Source organism: Centropristis striata, chromosome 22 (genome assembly GCF_030273125.1).
Source record: "Centropristis striata isolate RG_2023a ecotype Rhode Island chromosome 22, C.striata_1.0, whole genome shotgun sequence".
Lineage (NCBI taxonomy): Eukaryota > Metazoa > Chordata > Actinopteri > Perciformes > Serranidae > Centropristis > Centropristis striata.
In genome coordinates, this window is record NC_081538.1 from 7,248,000 (window position 1) to 7,268,038 (window position 20,039).

At 40.2% G+C, this 20,039-nt stretch overlaps 1 protein-coding gene across 1 annotated transcript in view; it reads right to left on the minus strand.

Annotated features, from left to right (window-relative positions):
• Window positions 1–215: 215 nt before the first annotated feature.
• Window positions 216–20,039, minus strand: part of ccdc146 (coiled-coil domain containing 146) — a 55,367-nt gene continuing 35,543 nt past the window's right edge. Inside the window, exons 17-23 of the mRNA XM_059326123.1 lie at window positions 19,675–19,823; window positions 19,346–19,574; window positions 7,244–7,354; window positions 6,933–7,070; window positions 5,402–5,527; window positions 2,563–2,685; window positions 216–816 (exon numbers count right to left, since the gene is read on the minus strand). Coding sequence (XP_059182106.1) covers window positions 616–816; window positions 2,563–2,685; window positions 5,402–5,527; window positions 6,933–7,070; window positions 7,244–7,354; window positions 19,346–19,574; window positions 19,675–19,823 — 1,077 coding nt within the window. The 3' untranslated portion in view covers window positions 216–615. The remainder of the gene's footprint in view (window positions 817–2,562; window positions 2,686–5,401; window positions 5,528–6,932; window positions 7,071–7,243; window positions 7,355–19,345; window positions 19,575–19,674; window positions 19,824–20,039) is intronic.

Here is a 20,039-nt window from a genome sequence, read left to right on the forward strand (position 1 = left end):
TTACATTTATCATTTCAGGCATTAAGCACGAACTCTTAGCCTGGCTTAGAGCTTAAACCCATTGCAATTTATTCATCAGCTGCGAGATTACAAGTGCCAGGAATGAAACAGCAACAAGGCTGATAAGAATAAGTTGACATATTCCAGCGTCCCTCAGAAATAAATTCATCTTTCAGAGAAAGGAAGACAAAAAATGACTTGTTGCCAAATACAGTAGTAAACAAATGTTGTTTTTTTATTGCTGGACATGATGTAACAATACACACATTTCATCTCCCACGTGTCTCCGGTCTTCCTTTCCACAGTATTTGGTGTTACTGCAAACACGACTGTATACAAACAGTTGCCAGTAAGTCTTAAAAAAGGAAAACAAAATAAGAACCAGATGCAGTTCACTAGTAAGCCCTCACATGACACAACAGCAGTGGTATGCTGGACACAGAGGACACAAACATACACAAGAAGCAGGGAGGAGGAAGGAGCGGCACCGAGACATGTGTGGACTGAAGAAAGATCAATAAGGGTGTGATAGAAAGCAGAAAAAGAAAAATCACTGAAATACATGTTTAAAAATTTAAACGGATTCACAGTTTTATGATACATGTGTATGGTATTCTATATTTCTAAGGGTTTGAGCGTTGGTTTGCGGATGTGTCTCATGTTGGCTCCTGGTTGGGTGGGTTTAAAGGGGGCCAAGGCTCCGTAGGGTTTGGGTAGAGGGAGCGAGTCGTTCTGGGGCACGTACGCGTTGGGACGGGTTTCAGCTGTGGAGTACTCTCCATTAGCCAACTGGTTCCACTCCTCTTCTTCAGCCAGCTGCAAACACACACACACACACACACACACCAAAGGCATTTTTAATATTTAATGTAAAACTGCACGACCTTGGACTAAATGGTGAAAATTTAATTTTCCTGAATTCTAATCATGAAAATGGAGGAACTAATTCTGCAATTTATTTATTTTTTTAACATCAAGACAAATGCAAGGGCAAAAATGAACGGTTGAGTGTACGAGCCAGGCTGTTTTTTTTTGTTAATGTCATAATAACTTTAGTAATTAAAAATACATTAGAGAAATTAGCGATACTAGAGATGCTGTGGGTTTGTTTTACAGGATTTAGTCTGGTTTTTTTGGGATAAAATAATCCCAAAACACAGTAAGATACACTTGTTTCTCCATTTGACTGACAGGTTATGATGCACAGATGACTTTGACACACAAAGATGATGTGAAGTGCAGAACAACAACATGGAATGAAAGGTCTTTTTCTCATAGGGTTTTACTTTCGGTGAACATGTAGTAAACAGCTGGGCAGCTGTGTTTTTTAGCCAACACAATATATTGTGTTGGCTAAAAAACACAGTGCTAAATATATTGTGTTGGCTAAAAAACACAGTGCCCAGCTGTTTACTACATGTTCACAGAAAGTAAAATATATGCATATATATAATTAAATTAGTGTTTTATCAAAGGAGTGAGGCTGTCAGTACTGTGTCCAAATGAAAATTAACACTTTTGTTTTTATAATATAGAAAACTGTATTCTCTTCTAGGCTGGTGTCTGTTAACTTCTTTCCTCTAATAAAACTAAAATATGTCTTGTAGAATGCTGACAGTAGCTGGCAGAATTGATTTGAAGCCAATATGGATGATGGATCAATTTGTAACCATGGCGGACTCCCGCTGAGAAAAAAAACTCTTCCAGTGCACACTCGTCTTCATGACACTACAGTCCTCCCTTTGACTTTCACCCCACGACGGCATGCAAATGAACTGTGCTGAAATCTCACAGAGACTTCAAAGAGATGGCGATTTTCTCATGCATATGAACAGTTTATCCGCTGGCATGTGATCTAAGGACTCCACACAAAACAAGGAATAATGGCTTTGAATGCAAAAAAAAAAAATAGCAGGAACTGCCAATAAATAAACAGGAAAAACACTTTTCCCTTATCAGGTTTACAAAACACATTTACATTTCAAGAAGAAGCTTGAAATGCATGATTAATTAGGACTACAAAAGTAGCAAAAAGCTTACATTCTTAAATCAGAAACATTTCAGTTTGTGCAGGTTTCCTATTTTTGGTTTGGCATTGTGCATGCAAAGTATTGTGTCTTTTTTGGACCAGTGACTATAAGCAAGAATAAAACTGGGTGAGAAAATAAAGATCTGTGTAACAACAGACAGGCTGCAGACAGCTGCATTGCTTTCAGACACAACTGCTGCCAATTGTGTACTTTTCTTGTGTGGACAGCCTCTTCTCCTGTTTGTTTGCCAGTCTGCCCTCCCGGCCCTGTGTTTGTGCATGTGCTGAAAACCACCCTGTATCCTGTCTAATCTGTGTGTGGAGACTTTCTCCTCACTTCTCTGTCTGAGCGTGTGCATGTTCAGGTATACAGAAGCCCCTTTTGTCCCTCACAATCGTAATCGATTCCTGCCCCGCGTTGTGTCTCCGCTCCACTTCTCCTTTCTTTGTCGCTCTATCTTCTTTTCTTGCCCCTTAGTGCTTTAATCAATTCTTGACCAGTGATCTTTGTGAATGTCTGCGTGTTTCTTTACCCTCACTCTCTCCTCTTTGTCCCTCTGTCTCCTCTTCTTGTCTCGGAGCATCCTCCTCCACTCCTTCTCTATCTCAGGGCACGGTGGCAGGCCCTGCTCCAGCTGCTGCTGGCACCTGTCCATCTGGAAACACAGGGGCAGAGCGAGAAGCGTTCACTTTGTATTCCTATCACTGCGGCCACTCTCCTGGCTCAATTCAATTCTAACTGCGCCTGAAAACAGATGGTCGTATTACTGTCAGAATTTGAGCAAAGTTATGCCTCTGCATTTTCTGCTCGTACTAGTGTCTGTGGTGCGCTGCAGGCATACATCAGCTGCAGGGGTTCTTCGGGTTATTAACACTTGTCTCTTGAAACATTTAAAAGGCAAGCGGGAAATCCTTTCATTTTAGTAGTTTAATATTTAATTGAGACGGAAAACAGTGAAACACTTTATTCAAATCTTTGTCAAAATTTTAAAAAAATCCTACTGAAGTGATGATTTATCTCATAGCTTACTGGCTTCCCTTAAGAAGAAGAAGAAGAAGATTACTTTATTAATCCCACAATGGGGAAATTCAACCTCTGCATTTAACCCATCCTTTTTTACACACAAGTGAACACACCATGCAAGGAGCAGTGGGCAGCACATTACTGCGCCTGGGGAGCTGTGCAGGGGGGTTAGGTGCCATGCTCAAGGGCACTTCAGTCCTAGACCTGTTAGTACCAGGATTCGAACTGGCGACTCTCCAGTTGCAAGCCCTCTAGGCCACAGACTGCCCAGTCTTAAGACTCATACCCCTACTCAACAACAAATGAATAAAATAATGTCAATATAACAATAATAGTAGTGATAATGGTTAATAGAATGGGTAGCTAGTAGCTGATGTCAATCAAAATCAAGTATAGTAACTATTTCACCAGTCAGATTCTGTTTGGTATTTTTGGCCCTATCCGGACACATCCGCAACGGTGCACTTTCAGGTGTTTCACTCATTTAGAAAAAGATGGCAACCTCCAGTGTAGGTAGATTTGATTTATATTTACATATTTTACACTACACATGAAATTGCATTCATGTACTTGGAGATTTACATGTCTAATTACAATACTAAAGTAACTTTGATAAGAGAAAGCAGTAAGAATGCTTGGGTGACACTCAGGCGACGATCTTAAAAAGTGTGTCTGTATTTTCACTGTACTGTATTTTATTGTGATTTGTGGATGTATGGCCCGGATGTGTTGATAACTATCGTTGATAACTGTGATTGTTATTTAGCTCACCCAGAAACATCCAATTTCCCCCCGAAAAAACAGCAGCAGCCATTGTTTTACAAAAAGGAGATGGAACTTGTGAGAAACATATCGCACAGCTAATTCACCACCGTTAGGGTCCTTTTGCGGTAAACCCAAGGCTAACGTACATGGTTAAATCGATATACAGATTAAAAGATAAGAAGTTAGACTCTTTAAGTGTTGTAAAACTAAACGTGATCATTTAAATTAGTAGTTAATGTGAAATTTTGATCATTTTTGATCATTTTAATGTCAATGTATCATGAGATGGCCAGCTTTCGGCTTAGGGGCTTATCACCAAACTCCCCTCAGTTCTTTGGCAACTTTAAAGTTGCCAAAGTCCAAACTTTTTGTTTGGATTCACTCTCATCTATCTCTTTATCAAAGTTGTTTTCAGTGAAAAAGCTCTGATAAATCAATTTTATGCTTTCAAATGGCCAACAAAAAGATGTTAACGACTAGCTGTTGAAACAAGTGGAGCATTTAGCAGCTCAAGAGCCAGACATTTCCCTCAGGAGTTGGTGGAAACACAAACAGAGCTAAAAGAAGAGTGAATATTGGACTTGCAGTCCTCTGTTGGATGCTGCTTTAAAGCTTGACTCGTTGTGTTGTTCACAGATGAGATAGGAAATGAAAATTAACAAAATATTTATGAGCTAAGTATAAATACAATAACAGCACATAGCTTTAAACAACACCGAAAGAATGTTTCACACCTACATGAAATATTCTCATTTGATGAGTATTCAGAGATTAACTTACTGTTAATGCAGTCTGGATGGGTTCTTCTGAACACGAGCAAGAGCAGACAGCTCGGTAAATTGGCTAATATTTCAACTTAATAGGTTATGACATGAGGCTTAAATGTTAACAATGGAACTTTTCTTGGTTGCCATGGATACAAGAGTTGCTGGAGTGACTTTAAGTTCCAGTGAACTACAAAGTTAATTCTTGATCTTGGACAATCTCACCACAAGGTCCAATCAGCGGCTCTTCTGGAGCTTTATGTCAACATTTTGTGCCATTGGACGAGAAGTCCTTTAAGTGCTCAGAGAACTCAGAAACTCCATCTGCTGAGTGAGATCTGCTGAGATTGTGTGATAGAATTGAAAATCCCCAGAATGGTTGCAGAGTAAAGCTTGTGGTGAGATTGACAACACAGATTCTGGGCATATAACCTGTTAAAAAGAACTAAGCGGCGTAAATAATAATCCTGATTCCCTTTCATTAACTGTTTTAGCCAGTCTTTTGTTTGTTCTTGCATTTTTTCTTCTTCTATTAAACCATCAGAGCTTTCTTTTGGGAAATTATTATTGAATATTCTCTCTGTGCAAAACATGTTCAAGGTGAAAAAAGGGACACTGGGAGAAATTATTGTCGAGTCACTTTTTGCTCGGTTTCGATCGCGGTCAGTGGAGAGTGACAGGAATAATAGCAAAGACAGTGGGAGGCTTGGGGGAGAATGTGCATCAAAGATCACAGTTTGGGCTCCAGAATCACACTGTTGTGGGTGCGTGCTTTACGCTGTGACTGACTGGTTTGTGCTGTGACTGACTGCCTCTGACCTGGAGCTCTCTCTCCTTGATCTCTTGCTGGAGACACAAAGCAGCAGCTTGCTTCATGGAAAGTTCTGCAGAGACGGCCATCATGCGGTGGTTGGTGTCGATGATGTGAGTTCGGAGCTCGTTTAACTGCAGGCAGACAACACACACACACACACACACACACAGATAATGTGACTCTGACATAGATTCAAGATGCAATTATAATATATGTTTTCATCAAGCAGCAACCTCCGGGTCTGAAAAGTGAAGCCAATGCAGAAGTGCCTTTACCTGCATTCTTTCTAATGGCCAGCAGAGGGCGGCTATAATGGATGCAGAAAGAGTCTAAGGGCGCGTTCAGACTGCCAGCCAAAATCCGATTTTTAGCCCATCCAGATTGGAACTGGATGGCTCTTTTGAAGTCTGAACAGTCACAAATCACATGAAATCCGATTTTTGCAAACCGGATCGAAACCACCTTCGGGAGGTAGTTTCAGATCGCATTTGGACAGATGCGTCTCAGTCTGAACCGTTCCAAACACTCGGTTTTGACTGTCCGTGACGTCACTCTACGCGGCAGGTGTAGCGCAGGCAGCGTGGAGACGAGGTGTCCACCGGCAGCCGCGCCCGACTCAAGTGGCCCGACGGGGGCGTCCATCCGCCCGGTTTCTCCCCTGGTGCGTCTGAGATGTTCTGCACCTCTACTGGACAGTGATAAGGCCAATATACTGAGGTGACCTGCCTCCATCATGTTTGTTGGAGTTCTGACGCCGTTACTATAGCAACCTGTCAGATCAGTCAATAATGTGGCCCAGTCTGAACAGAACCATATCCGATTTGGACACTTGCTAAAAACAGTGTGGACAGTCAGCCCTAAAAATCGGATTTGAGTAGGAATCTGATTTGAATCAGATTCGCCTGCAGTCTGAACGCAGCCTAAGGGTCAAATTCACAAATGGACTTCTGCCGCTGATGGCACCATTAATTGAGCATCACTTGCAACCGCTATCTGCCCCATTATAAGAACCTATTCAAGAAAGATATTGTGTTAATTATATCACAGTGCAAACATGCTTTGCAGGTGCTTTGTGAATTATGACTTATTTGCATGTTTAGTGGCCGAAAAAGCCCTGTGTTTGTAAATTTGCCCGACTGTATTGAAGTCTATGAAAAAATGACCCTACTTTCTCACTTGTTTTTTCCTTAGTAAACATTTTCTGAATGAGCTAATGTCTCATCTGCTTGTTTCAAGTCTTCTCCTAATGAACCTTGTTCTTGTGAGAGTACAAGGAAACAGTAATGCTCAATGAACTCCTTCATCCCCACTCTGTGTGCTCCTCACATGGGCCGCACATGCTACTCCAACAATGCACGAGTGTGTTTGTGAGAGATACACAGAGAGGTAAAAGACGTGAACGGGATGAATGATATAACAAGTGTCTTTGCATGTGGACTGGAGTGAGGACTTCTGTCAGTATTGTCCGATCTCTGTGTGTGTATATATGGGCTAAGCCTCGTCTCTGTCTGTATGCAAGTGGATCTTGCTGTCTACCTTCTTGGCCAGTGAGAGTCTGTCCTGTTGGCAGTTGTCAGCCTGCTCGCTGAGTGGCTTTGAGAGGCGGGTCACCTGGTCCACAAGGAGCTCTTTTTCCAGCGACTGCCTCTCCCTCTCTGCTAGATTCACCTCGAGCTAAACGCAAAGAGACACAAGGATTATGGGCTTTTTTCATGAATTTATGTCACAAAAGGAGAGGAAAATAATAATGAAAATATGACCTGAATACATCATAATTTGCACACACAAACACACACACACACACACACACACACACATATAAACACCTTGTAAATGTTGTTGTGTACCTGCTCTATCTTCTTGACCAGCTCTACAGTTGAGGGGTCTTTGCCTTTCAGCTCTTTGTAATCAATTGTTCGATTGAGACCCTTAAGTGTCTTGTCCCTGGCTTCTGACAACTGAGAGACGGAGATAATTAGAGACATAAACAGGACACATATCGGCCTATATACAGCAGACACTCTATAGGCAAAACTGTAGTCATCATTTCACTGTCATCGATGTCTAGTAATGAAAATAATACAGTGATTTCCCACAAGAGCACACTTCACACCAATGAATAAGTAAACAACATGAAAAGCAAGACATCTAGAATTAGTCAGCTCCTGTCTGTGTTTGAGTGCCTTGTCCTCCAGGCATTTAAAATCCCATTGCACTGGGGATTTTAAAAAAAAGTGCTTAAGACATTTCTCAGCTAAATGTAGCACCTATATGGGAGCTACTTCACACTAGGTGACAAGTCACTGGCAAAGTGTGATAAAAGTAAAAATCTAAAACGCCACCAGATCCCTCTAAGGGATTTAAAAGACATTAAAAAAAACTAACATCCCTTAAGGCAGCAGGAATAGACAGGGAGTTAAGGATACACAAGTAAGTATAAAGGGCATGGGCTCGATGAGCAGAAAGACATAAAAGGAGGACAAGAGAAGATGTTAAAATGAAGTCTGGGGCCAGCAGGGACATTTTAGATACATGCCTTCAGTTGACACTCTTTTAGTTAATTTATATTTAATTTCAAATTAACATCTCATAGATTCATTAAATGTTTGGTCCATAGGGCTATTACAAAAAAACTACACAGCAGTGTAGTCTAGTTCTAGTTAAAATCAAGAGGTTTCAAAAACTGCCCAAAATGTCAGGCTGAATTTCGGAAAATATGTATAAAAGCAGCCCAAAAAGATCCCCAAAAACCAAGCAAACACTGGTTGTCAGGCACAATGCAGCCCAAAAAGATCCCCAAAATCCAAGCAAACACTGGAATATTCCATATACAGCTAATATGACGGGCTTTGCTGGTACTTTGAGGGGAAATAAAAAGAAACTTGATGTTAAAGGGTCAACTGAAGAAACTTCGGCAAACACACAGGGGCTCACATGCACTAATATGCATGCACCACTGGACACCTCCTAACAGAGAAGCCGGGTTCAAATGCACACGAAGAGAGCGGGCTTTAACTGCACATTTTTTATTGTATATGTATATGTGTGTGTATATGTATTGTCTATGAGAAAATGATTTTCGTTGTATTATGAAAACGTTTTCATAATACATTTTAGGTCTCAATGGCTAGTTTCAAGTCTTCTTCAGTCCAGCAGGATGTTCATTTAGTAAAATATGGTCTCAGTTAGAGTAAAATAGACTATAGATTTTAGGGCGTTGTTATCTTGTGATTGACAGGTTGCTACCGTGGTGCACTGTGTTTTCGTCTTACAACTTTGGCCCTTTCAAAGTTTGTTTTCACTTCAAATTAATTGTAACATTTTGGTTACCTAATAATGTCTTGTTAAGTGTCCAGTTGGACTAATAGACACTCTAAAGAGGCTGTTCATATTGAATTGTGGATGCACCTTGCTAGCTAGATAGTGCTAGCCCTAGTTGATAACTCCAGCTTCACCCTTTTGTCCAAATATAGTCATTTGTGGTTTCAAAAAACCAAGATGGTGAAGCCCAAAATGCCAAACTCAAAGCTTAAAAGCGAGAGTCAACAAACCAATTGGTGACATCATGGTGGCAAAGTAAACTTCTTTTATAATCTATGATTGGATCAGACAATTGTAAAAGTTAAAAATGTTGTTTTTTATGGTGCTGTGGCTCTATGTTGATTTGTTTGAAATGCTTCCTTTTTCATTGATATATTTAATTTTCAAGTGATTCTCACTGTGCGTCTTTTGTCACTGTAGTTTTCCTTCCACATTTCTGGTTAAAAAAAGGAAAAATCTATAAATACTGTTTAAAAAAGACAAGTGGCCTCTTAACCTGTGCAGCGAGTGCAGATGGAAATGAGCAATTAAAGCAGATAGAGTATCTCAACAGGGAATTTAAAGCAAATACCCAATGGCCCCATTACAGCAAAGTAAAGGTAGTCTATATATAAAAACATATGAAGCCAAGATGATCAAGGAACCATGACAAGGATCATAAAAGGGACATCAGCAGAAAATAGAAATAAGGAAAAAGCACAGATCAGATGACAGAAGTGAGACAGAAGGAACTAGAGAAAACTGAAAATATGTAAGGCAGCAGAAAGTCAAGAGAGGAGCTGAGGAGGAGAAACAGGGTGCGGAAAAATGTAGTACACAGGGGTCTGACCTTCCATGACCTGGCTTATGAAACAGCAACTTCTCTCCACTCAACCATACAGTGTGTGTACGTACACACACCTGTGCATGTTTATGTGCCAACCTCTAATGTGAGAAATTATGCGTCAGACTTGAAAGACAGCGTGGAACAAAGTGATGATTCCCATTTTCCCTCCCTTCACGGAAGAGATTAATGAAGCCTCTGCAAACAGACAGTGAGTCTGATTAAAACAGACTTCAGTGTTCAGCGCTCCCTCAAACGTCATATGACTCAAGTTTTAATTTATTAGTATGACTGTCATGTGATTAACTGAGGTGTTTGTAAGGTTAAAGTTACAGATGCTCTAGAGGGAGGGAGAAAAGACTGAGAGGCAGACAACACTGATGGTAAGCATCTGATAGACGGAAAAGCAGCAATAGAGATGAGAGTGGAGCAGATGTACACGGAGAGACTGATAAAAGGCTGACAGATAGAGGGAGATAAAGTGGAGAAGAGCAAAGGAAAGACAGCATGAAGTCCACAGTGAGGAAAGGAGGGAGAGATAGGATGTGAAAGCCGACAAGAAAAACGGAATCAGAGGGAGCCAGGAGATGCGGAGAAACAGGAATTGGGGCTGACCAACGGGGACCAGGGTTATCTGCAGTTTTCACAGAGAATATGACTTTGACAACAAATCCTTGTTCACGGTGCAGGGAGCTGAATGCATGATTAGTACATATCAAAACCAAAATTAAGCTACAAAGCCAGCAAAATGACCCTATTTCCTGCTGAACATGCTAATGAAGGTCTCTAAACTATAAATGACCATGAAAGTTGGATTGAATTTGGGATTCTTCACACATTTTGTGTAAGGAAATGTACAATACTGCAGCTACAGTATTTTACATATTTTTCCACTTATTAGAAGTCGATAAAATGGGGTCCAGTGGAAGTGATGGTAAATGACCAGAAAAAGACTCACAGCAACCAGTTGTACTGTAACCTCAGCACTCCATAAACTTCCCAGAGATTTGAAATTTTATGCACTCTCATACAGTTAATAAATCTTATGAAATATTACTGTTCTACTTCACTTGAAATGGTTGCATGGTCACTGTTTTACCCAGTAACTATTCTATTTAACATTACAAAATGGTTGAAGTTTATCACATCCACCCACACATTACCCTTAACCGCTTATCCGAACTTGGGTCGCGGTGGGCTGGAGCCGATCACAGCTGACACTGGGTGAGAGAAGGGGTACACCTGGACAGGTCGCCAGAGGGCACACAACCATTCACACTCTCATTCAGACCTATGGGCAATTTAGAATCACCAATTTAGCTGTATGTCTTTGGACTGTGGTCGTTGGACCCGGAGAGAACCGCTGACACAGGGATAACATGCAAACTCCACTCGTAAGCCAGAGTCGAACTGGCAACCCTCTACAACAGCTATTCTCAACCTTGGGGTCCCGACCCCAATTGGGGTCGCGAGATGATTTCTGGGGGTCGCCAAATCATTTTGGAAGTCAGCTCTGTCTCCTCTGTGTTAGAGTGTTCATGTGTTAATGTGGTTTAGTCTTTTTGGTCATTTAATGGCTTTTTTGGGTCATTGTGGGTTCATTTTGTGTCTTTTTTGGTCATTTTGTGTCTTTTTTTGGTAATTTTGTGTTTTTTTTGGTAATTTTGTTGCTTTTTTGGTAATTTTGTGTCTTTTTTTGGTCATTTTGTGTCTTTTTTTAGTAATTTTGTGTCTTTTTTTAGTCATTTTGTGTTTTTTGGTAATTTTGTATCTTTTTTTGGTCATATTGTGTCTTTTTTGGGTCATTTTGTGTCTTTTTTGGTCAATTTGTGTCTTTTTGTGGTCATTTGTTGTCATTTTGTGGTCAATTTGAGTCCTTTTTGCTTAATTTTATGTAATTTTTTGGTCATTTTGGTCAGAGATATGTTATAGTTGTTGTCTGCTTCATTATTTGTCCGAAATTTGTTGTATCAACTGAGTTTGTATGATCTGAACTGTGCATGTGAGATTCTGTTCAGTGAGCGGACAACATGCATGTTAAATTGGGGGTCGCGACTCAAAAAGGTTGACAAAAGCTGCTCTACAAGTTTTAAACGTGGTAGTGAAACCAAACACTTGGTTAGCTTAAGGCACCATAAAAAGAAGAAAGAAGAAAAAAGGATTATGGTTAAAATAACTACTAGCTAAGCCTCAGCTAGCAGTTGCTACCACTTAGCGCAAAGAGTTTCCGCTCCCAGCCAGGAAATAGTCTGAAACATAACCCCACTTAAAAGTAAAAAGTGTTGTCTTTCCATTTTGTACGGCTTAAACAAACGTGACAAAACATGTTCATAAGTGAATTTTAGATGGCCTGGATTTGTTTTAACTTTAAGATATCACAATATAAATCCTTGGTGTTATATAACTGCTATGTAACAACTGAAAAATGATTATTCATTAAACTCACCGCATTCGATGTATTTACATTTATTCCAAAGCTTTAAATGATGATAAGCTTTTTTTAGACTGCGTTAAAATCTGCAAATATCTGCCTGAGACAAGTGTGTGCCCAGTCCTCACTTTTGAGTCTGATTGATCTGTGTTCCAGCCTCATATGTAACCACCCTAAGCCATTTAAACACTACATGATGGATGGGATACAGCGCGTCTCTGTCACTCTCCTTCTCTTCTCTCTGCTCTTCAATCAATCTTTTTTTTTCTTCTGTGTTGTGCCCTCGCTCTTAACATTTTTATACCCGTCCTCCACCCTCCGTTCGTATGCACTGATGTTTGTCTTTCTCTTTGTATTCATCTGTCTCTGTGTCAGTGTCTCTGTTCTGCCTGCCTGGCTCTCTGTTTTCTTCATCTGACTGTCACAAAGAATTGCTGCTTTCTTGGCTCATGAATGCTGTAAAGCATTGTACGTGTGACAGCATCCACGCAGAATACAATTTGCATATTATTTCCATAATTTCTGCTCAGTTAGTAGTTAGCATGACGGCTTAAAAAGCCACATAAAAGATGGCACACTGCATGTTTAACAGTATAATAATAAAGATAAATAATGACCTTATTTACATACCACTCCCCAAAATTAGGTTACAAACTTCCTCGCAATTAAAAGGGATAAAAGACAAAGGGACAGATCAGTAAAGCAGAAAGGTCAGTAAAGCAAAACAGCAGTAAAATCATCATCATAATAAGGTTATGTAAGGTTAATTAGCAGAACATGTGAGCAGAGGAGCTGAACTGAAGCTTCCATAAGCCCCAAAATGAGAAATAAATTACAACTAGATGTGAAAAAGTGCATTTTAACAGGGCTTATGGATAAATATACTAACAGCACGTCACATAATATCAGAATACACGTATTAATAGTGAACTGATTTACGCCTGCAATGTTAAACTGAAGCAATGCTGCTCTGGAGAAAAAAACTAATCAGCTGTTGTTTTTTTGTTTGAGTGGGAGTACGATCTGCAGCAGGGCAGAGTCTGGGGGCTTAGTGATAGAAGAAAACTCATTCACAACCTTGCAAACAAAGCTTTAAATCATAAAAACAAGCTGCATAATTAATAAAAACATAAAATCAATAAAAGCAAGCAATGAAACCACAATGTCCGATAAGACAACTGGGATAAAAAGCCACACATCAAAAGTTAAGACGTATAAAATATCTTGTGGTAAGAAGAGATTTGCAGGATAATACTGACTGTGCTGGCCTAAATTCCTCAGGCAAATCACTCCACAGCCTTGATGCCCCTGACAACAAAAGCTCACTTTCACTCTCTAACTGGAATACAGGAATAGTTATAAGTTACGGTAAGGTTCCTGCTTGCAGAGGACCTTGGGCTAAATCAAGGCTCATAAGGCATTAGGAAGAAAGAAAGATAACTAGGCCACAGATGACCTTAAAAGAAATAAGTGATTGCAGTTATCCATGCACTAACCTCTGGGTCTGCAGGTAAAAGGCTCTTGTAATTTCACTTCACTTTTCATTCTTTCTAATGGACAGCACGGGGCGTCTCTACTGGTTGCAAATAAAATTCAGACTGTATAGAAGTCTATGAAAATGACCCAACTTCTCATTTGATTTATAGTCTCAGTAAACATTTTCCTGATGAGTCTATGGTCAGTAAGTACATTCAGTTGTAAGCAGTTTTCTTGCCAGCCAAAATTATCATACCAATCAATTTCACAGCTATAGTGAAATAAAGATGCAAACTAGAGCCCGACAGATATTTTGGTTGACAGATATTTTTGGCCTATCAAAGGCCTTTCGATATTGGTTTATATGTTGTCCGATACGTGCCAATATGATAACATCTTTTACACAATATATAATGCCGAAAATGTAGCTTTTATAAAATAATTAAGAGGGAACACCATTTCTAAATAGTCAGGAATTGACTGAAATTGAACAGCAATTGTGTTTATTTAGCTATTTATTTTATTCCTATTTATTCTTATTTTCTCAGTTATCATTTATAGATTTGGGTGACATCTGACATATCTTGGGTGGCATTGTATGTATAATGTATAATAATTCATTCATTATCCTTAACCGCTTATCTGCACTTGGGTCGCGGGGGGCTGGAGCCGATCCCAGCTGACATTGGGCGAGAGGCGGGTACACCGTGGACAGGTTGCCAGACTATCACAGGGCTGACAAATAGAGACAGACAATCACGCTCTCATTCACCCCTACGGGCATTTAAGAGTCACCTATTAAACCTAAGTGCATGTTTTTGGACTGTGGGAGGAAGCTGGAGTACCCAGTGAGAACCCACTACATCACCGTGCAGCCCTATCAATGTAATATTGATAATGTATAATATTGTAATGTATAATATTATTTTATACTGTTTGATAAAGTAGCTCTCTGGGTACCTTTACAGAGCAGTGAAAAATCTGTGCACAATCCACATAAAAAAGGTCTATTTTAATTCCAGCTCAAAAAGATTTCTATATCAGCCACCATATTGGTTAGATGAATTTCCCTCCTCTGAAATGAGTATTGGCACCAGTCTGAAAAATCCCATAAATGGTCGGGCCCTAGTGCAAACCATGCAAACTATGCTAGCGCTACTGTTAGCTGGTGACTCAGTGTTTGCTCTGTAATACACGGCACAGCCAGGGTACCAAATTACCTTGCTCTCATCCAAAAATGGTCATTTCAAGCTCCAAATCACTTATATGGAGATGGCCAAAATGCCAAACTCAAGGCTTCAAAATGGACCAATGGGTGACGTCACAAAGACTGGGTCCACTTCTTTTATACAGTCTATGGAGTTATTAACCAACAGTGAATATTTGCAGCCAAAGTAAAAAAACAAAACACTTTGTGTCTGACAAGCTAGTGCAACAAATCCATTAAAAATCGGCTGTACGATTCCTAAACATAACTGGTTGTCAAAAAATAAAATACACCAGTAATGAACTACTGTAACACTGAAGTGACTACATTTGGGATATTTCCCAATTTGTCAGAAAACTTGCTTGAGTTAGTGTGAAAAGAGGTCACATTGAAGCGAGCTACTGAATGACTTCCAGCAGTTGCAGAGTGGAGTTTCATACACCATGCACTCAGAATAACAGTGAAGTCACAGGAAAAGCAAGCACAGAAATAAAGAGGCTGATAATACAGCTTTCTCTCCACCTGTCTCACATACAACACACATTCACTTGCACAGATATATCAAGGACACGATTGACGGTGGGTTTCCCAATGGTAATAAATTCCAGACAGCTTGGACAAAGATTTAAGAGAGGGACAGACAAACAATATGACTCACCACCGTTGGGACAGTGCAGTATGTCATCAGCCCCACCCTGTTGTAAATCCTATTCCATTACTGACCGAATGTGTGTGTGTTCTATAAATATATGTGTCTGTATGTTGGTGATATTATGTGTGCATGGGACTTTGAATTACAGACGTATAGCCAGTCATTAGAGGACTGTCGAGCAATATTCAGATGTTGTTGCAAGGGTATAATCTCAACTTCACAAACACTGCAATGATCTAAGCGTGTGCGCCCATGCGTGTGCACCTGTATGTGTGTTTGAGACGTCGACGTGCCGACGACTCATAAACAAGTAGTAAATTCAAAATCCAACAGCAACCTCTGTTTACTTTGCCGCAATTAAAATTCCTCAGAGCAAATGAGAGCCTCAGAGTATATTGAACTTCAATAGTCTCACAGATGGCCCGATCTATCTTTGTCAAAATTTCCCATCAAAGGGAGGAGGGGGGGTCCGTCTGCAATGAGCAGATAAACTGGTCACAGATGAATACAAATACACAATATATATAATAAAATCGACAGCAAGGCAGTTGCATGGAAATTGAATTCGCATACAGAATGAATTCGCAGGGAGAATGAATTGAGCTGGGCTTGCCTGAAAAAGGAGAGACCCCGGTGATTCACTTTTTGTATCCAGGGGAGGTAGACGGCTGGATGAGGGAAAACAGTGATTCAGAAAGTGATTCGCTATTTACACAAAGAGGAGAGGGAGAAATGCAGAATGAGTGGATGGATGAATGAACAGACAGATGAACTGACTCGGTAATCAGGGATGCAACTGTTGATTGTCTGAAAGTTCCAGGAGTTGCATGTGTATTGAAACAAGACTAATGCCGCATTGCCATCTCGCTCTTGGACCCGGTCCCTTTCTCTATTTTGTTTTTCACAGATAGTGCCACCTTAGAGTAGGCGGGATTTTCAGCTGATCACAAATGCATCTGCATATGAATGCAGATAAATTAAAAAAAAAAAGGTAAGAAAATGATGAATCACTGTCAGACAATAGCCAAAGGGAGCTGAGTTGCACTACAGCCAATGTGTTCTGCCTCTTGTGCACTCTAAATGGACTGCATGCAACTAAATCCCACTCAAACATTACTGGCCAATACTACCCAGACAAAGTGGACTACAGATGGAAACCAGAATGCTTTGGATACCAAAATATTGTCCAGTTGCCTACAGATTCTACAGTCGTATGAAAATATCTGTTTATAGAGATTAGGACCAGAGCGATCGGGCAACCAACTGACGGGCATTGTCATTGTTGGCATCACTGTCATCCATAGAGCCATGCTGCTAGCAAGGACAGAAGGTAGGAGTGTAATGTATCAACAGCCAAATGCAAGGTCAGTCAGAAAAGAAAAGCGAGAGGAAAAAATATGTGAAAGGGGAAGGGAGATTGGAAGGGACTTTCTACTAAAATATATAGCTACTTCCATTTCCAATGAAACGAAAAAACCCCAAGAATGCCTCCAGGGAACGGAGAATGGGAAGGGAGGGAAAGATGGTCGCAGAAAGGTGAGGAGGGAAGGAGTAAAGACATGAACAATGAGAGAAACAATATAAAATAAGGGTGAAAGAAAAAGGATGGTGCTGACAAGGCCTGTTGTAGCAAACGATAAACAGCAGAAGGAGTAAACAGATGGAGAAAAGGGAAAGGGGATTTTATTCTAAAAAAAAAAAAAGCAGCACATGGTGAAGTCTGTTCCAACACTGCACTCCAAAAGAGCACAAGACTCAGATGAGAGAAGTCTGGTCCAGCAGCAAGTCAAAACCAGTCACTCTGATCCAGAGCAGCGACACACCCAATCCCACGACGCAGCCACTGGCAGGGAAACTCAGCGTGTGTGTGTCTCTCAAATCTCTCTCCTTCTATGCGACTGTCACTCTCTATGTATCGCAAAGTTGCTTGAATATGTTTGAGTTCTTACGTTATTTATTCATGTGTGTCTCACCGTGCGTCTGCGAAACTCGTGCGGTGTTTGGTTGTTTGGATTCGTCCCTCTTGGTTTAGATCTTCTTCCCTTTTCTGCAAGTCAGTCTTTCGAGTTTATTTAGCAGAAGTGCTGTTTCTGTGTCTGTGTACGAATGTTTTCAGATGTCTGAACATTAAGCTCAACTAAACAAAACAAAGTGAGAGGATCAGCTCTGAAAACGTGCCTATCAATTGATCGCATTTGATCCGTGTTCAAAGACAGCTTAGGGACATACTGTAATGGCGTGGGAAAAAAACACTAGATTCTCACAAAAGTACACTTCTTACATTGTTGTTTTATCTAAAACTCTTTGTCTCAGATGGAAAAGTGGTGGACGATCTGTGGTTCGTGTTGAGTCTTTAAAGAGACTTTTTTCAAATGCCAAAGTAAAATTCATCTGGAATATTGTCAATTAAGTATACTTTTGCTGATATTCACTGTCAGCAAAGCACAAACTGAACATGGAGTTCATTTTATTAAAAGGGAAGCCCTCTAACACGGTATATTTACTAGAGCAACTCAAGTCTCATTATAAAGAGAAGCTGTGAAAGAATTTCAAAACAGTTCACCTCATTAGCGGTGCTCTAAGTGAATCTTCGAGTGCTTGCACGTTTCTAAGCATTGTCTTCCGGAGCTTGTACTTTGCTGGTCTTTTTGGAGTTCCCCTAACTTGACAAAGATACAGGCAAAGTTTTAGCTAATGATGGCTGGTTGGGAACACACTTAGTGCTGTTTTTGATTGAAGGCTTACTGACAGCAGAATGGGACAGAAGATCCAAAATATGAGGAAGATTGAGAGAGGATGGCTACTGAAACTTTTCAGTGTAAAGATCAGACTTTTATCATTTACATTTTATCTAATTAGATGACATAGGATGAGATAATGCAATGAGAAATCTCTTTTTGCCTTCTTCCCATAGAACTTTCTATTACTTGTTGTTCAAAAAAAGATCTGCTCCAGGTGAATATTCTCGTGCCTGCATGTTTGAAAGTTTTTGCCGTTCTTTATGGAGTTCCCCTAACTTGACAAAGATACATGTGAAGTTGAACAATAGTCTGCAATACCCAGGATACGTACAACTCACTTCACACACACAATCGTCTACGATCTAAGATCCTATGAGGACTCTCTGCCGACATCACATAAATCTCTAAAATCATTGTTTTTTACAACGTGAAACACATAGTTGGACAATGGCCTGCAGCACTGTTGGATAAAGTCTCCTGCCTCCATGTACACAAACACACAAAGAATTTGCAAGAAGATTCCAAAGAAAATTTTGCAGACACAGATAATGTGACTTTTCGGTGCAACTTTGATCATCTAACCACATCAGGATGAAAAATAAATTGACAGGCCTAACTGCTTCCAGATCCACATCACGATGTAGTCCAGCTGTGATTGGACACTGGGGAGATGTGGACAGCTGTAGTCTGAACACAAAGTCTGCACAAATTAGTAGATATATGAGCAAATGCACTTTAGACAAATTGTAGGGGCCCTACAGCAGACAATAACACTAGCGCCTGTATGCAATGCTCCTTTCATGCAGTTATATAGCCCTGAACATTTGCTCTTGCAAAAATAAGGAGCACAAAATAGCTCTGTGCTGCAGCACACCTTTGCTGTAACTATACAGCATAATATTTTCACAGCAGATACTCGTTTATTAAAAATGTTTAAAGGGAAGGAAAGTTTTCATTACTTGCTGGCAAGGATTTAGAGGAGACACTGACAAAGGAAGTGTGGGTGTTGGGAGACTGTCACCGGGACACTATCATCACTGTTCAGACAACAGAAATGATTTTAATGGATGAAACATGCCTATTACTCATCCTCGACAATTTGTATCATCTCATAGGTATATTTTTCCACCCACAACTTTTTCAGGTAATTAAGTTTGCAGTTCAGGAAGTTCAGTGAATGAACTTTTCTTTTTTTGTCTATCAGTGAGGAACTACAAACTGTGATTTTAAGAAATTATTTTGTTTTGAAGTTGCTTGGGTCTGTTTAAGGATGTGTTTGAGTGTGGAGGTTTTCCCACCTCTATCTGCAGCACGGTGATCTCTCCTTCCAGCTTTTTCCCGAGGGGCACCTCCTTCTTCATCAGGTCTATCTGTCTCTTCACCTCATTAATCTCCAACTGTAAATCTCTCATCTCCTTCTCCAGGGTCTCCAGTGTCATGTTGCCCTTTGTAATGGCTGCCTCATGGATGTTCACCTTTTCATAGTAGTTGAATAACACCTCCTCGTGCTCCAGCAGCTGAATGCCGCTACAGGTGACACACACACACAGACACAAACATTATCTAAAATACGTTTAGATGTTTTACTTGCAATCAGACATTATTAAACCTCAAATCATTAACATACAGAGAATTGCGGCGCTGCATGGTCGTTTCCTGATTCTTGTTTACTTCCACAAGTGCATGCTCCTGGAGGTTCATCATTTGTGTGAGTTTGACCAACTCCAGTTTGTTTTCCTCATATTCCTGAGTGATCTGACGGTGTTTCCAGGCAACCTAGAAGATATTAAAAGGAGGGTGGGGTGTTTTTAGACCCATAGGAGGACTTAACTTCTCTCTGATTGGTTGAAATGCATCAGTAAAACTTTCAAAGAAATTTTTCCTACTGAATTAAAACTTAAAATTTGAGTGTAGGGAGATGGAGGGAGAGTCAGTAACCATAACTGCACAAAAGGGTACGAATAGAACAATTACATCCATGGATTGTGGAAA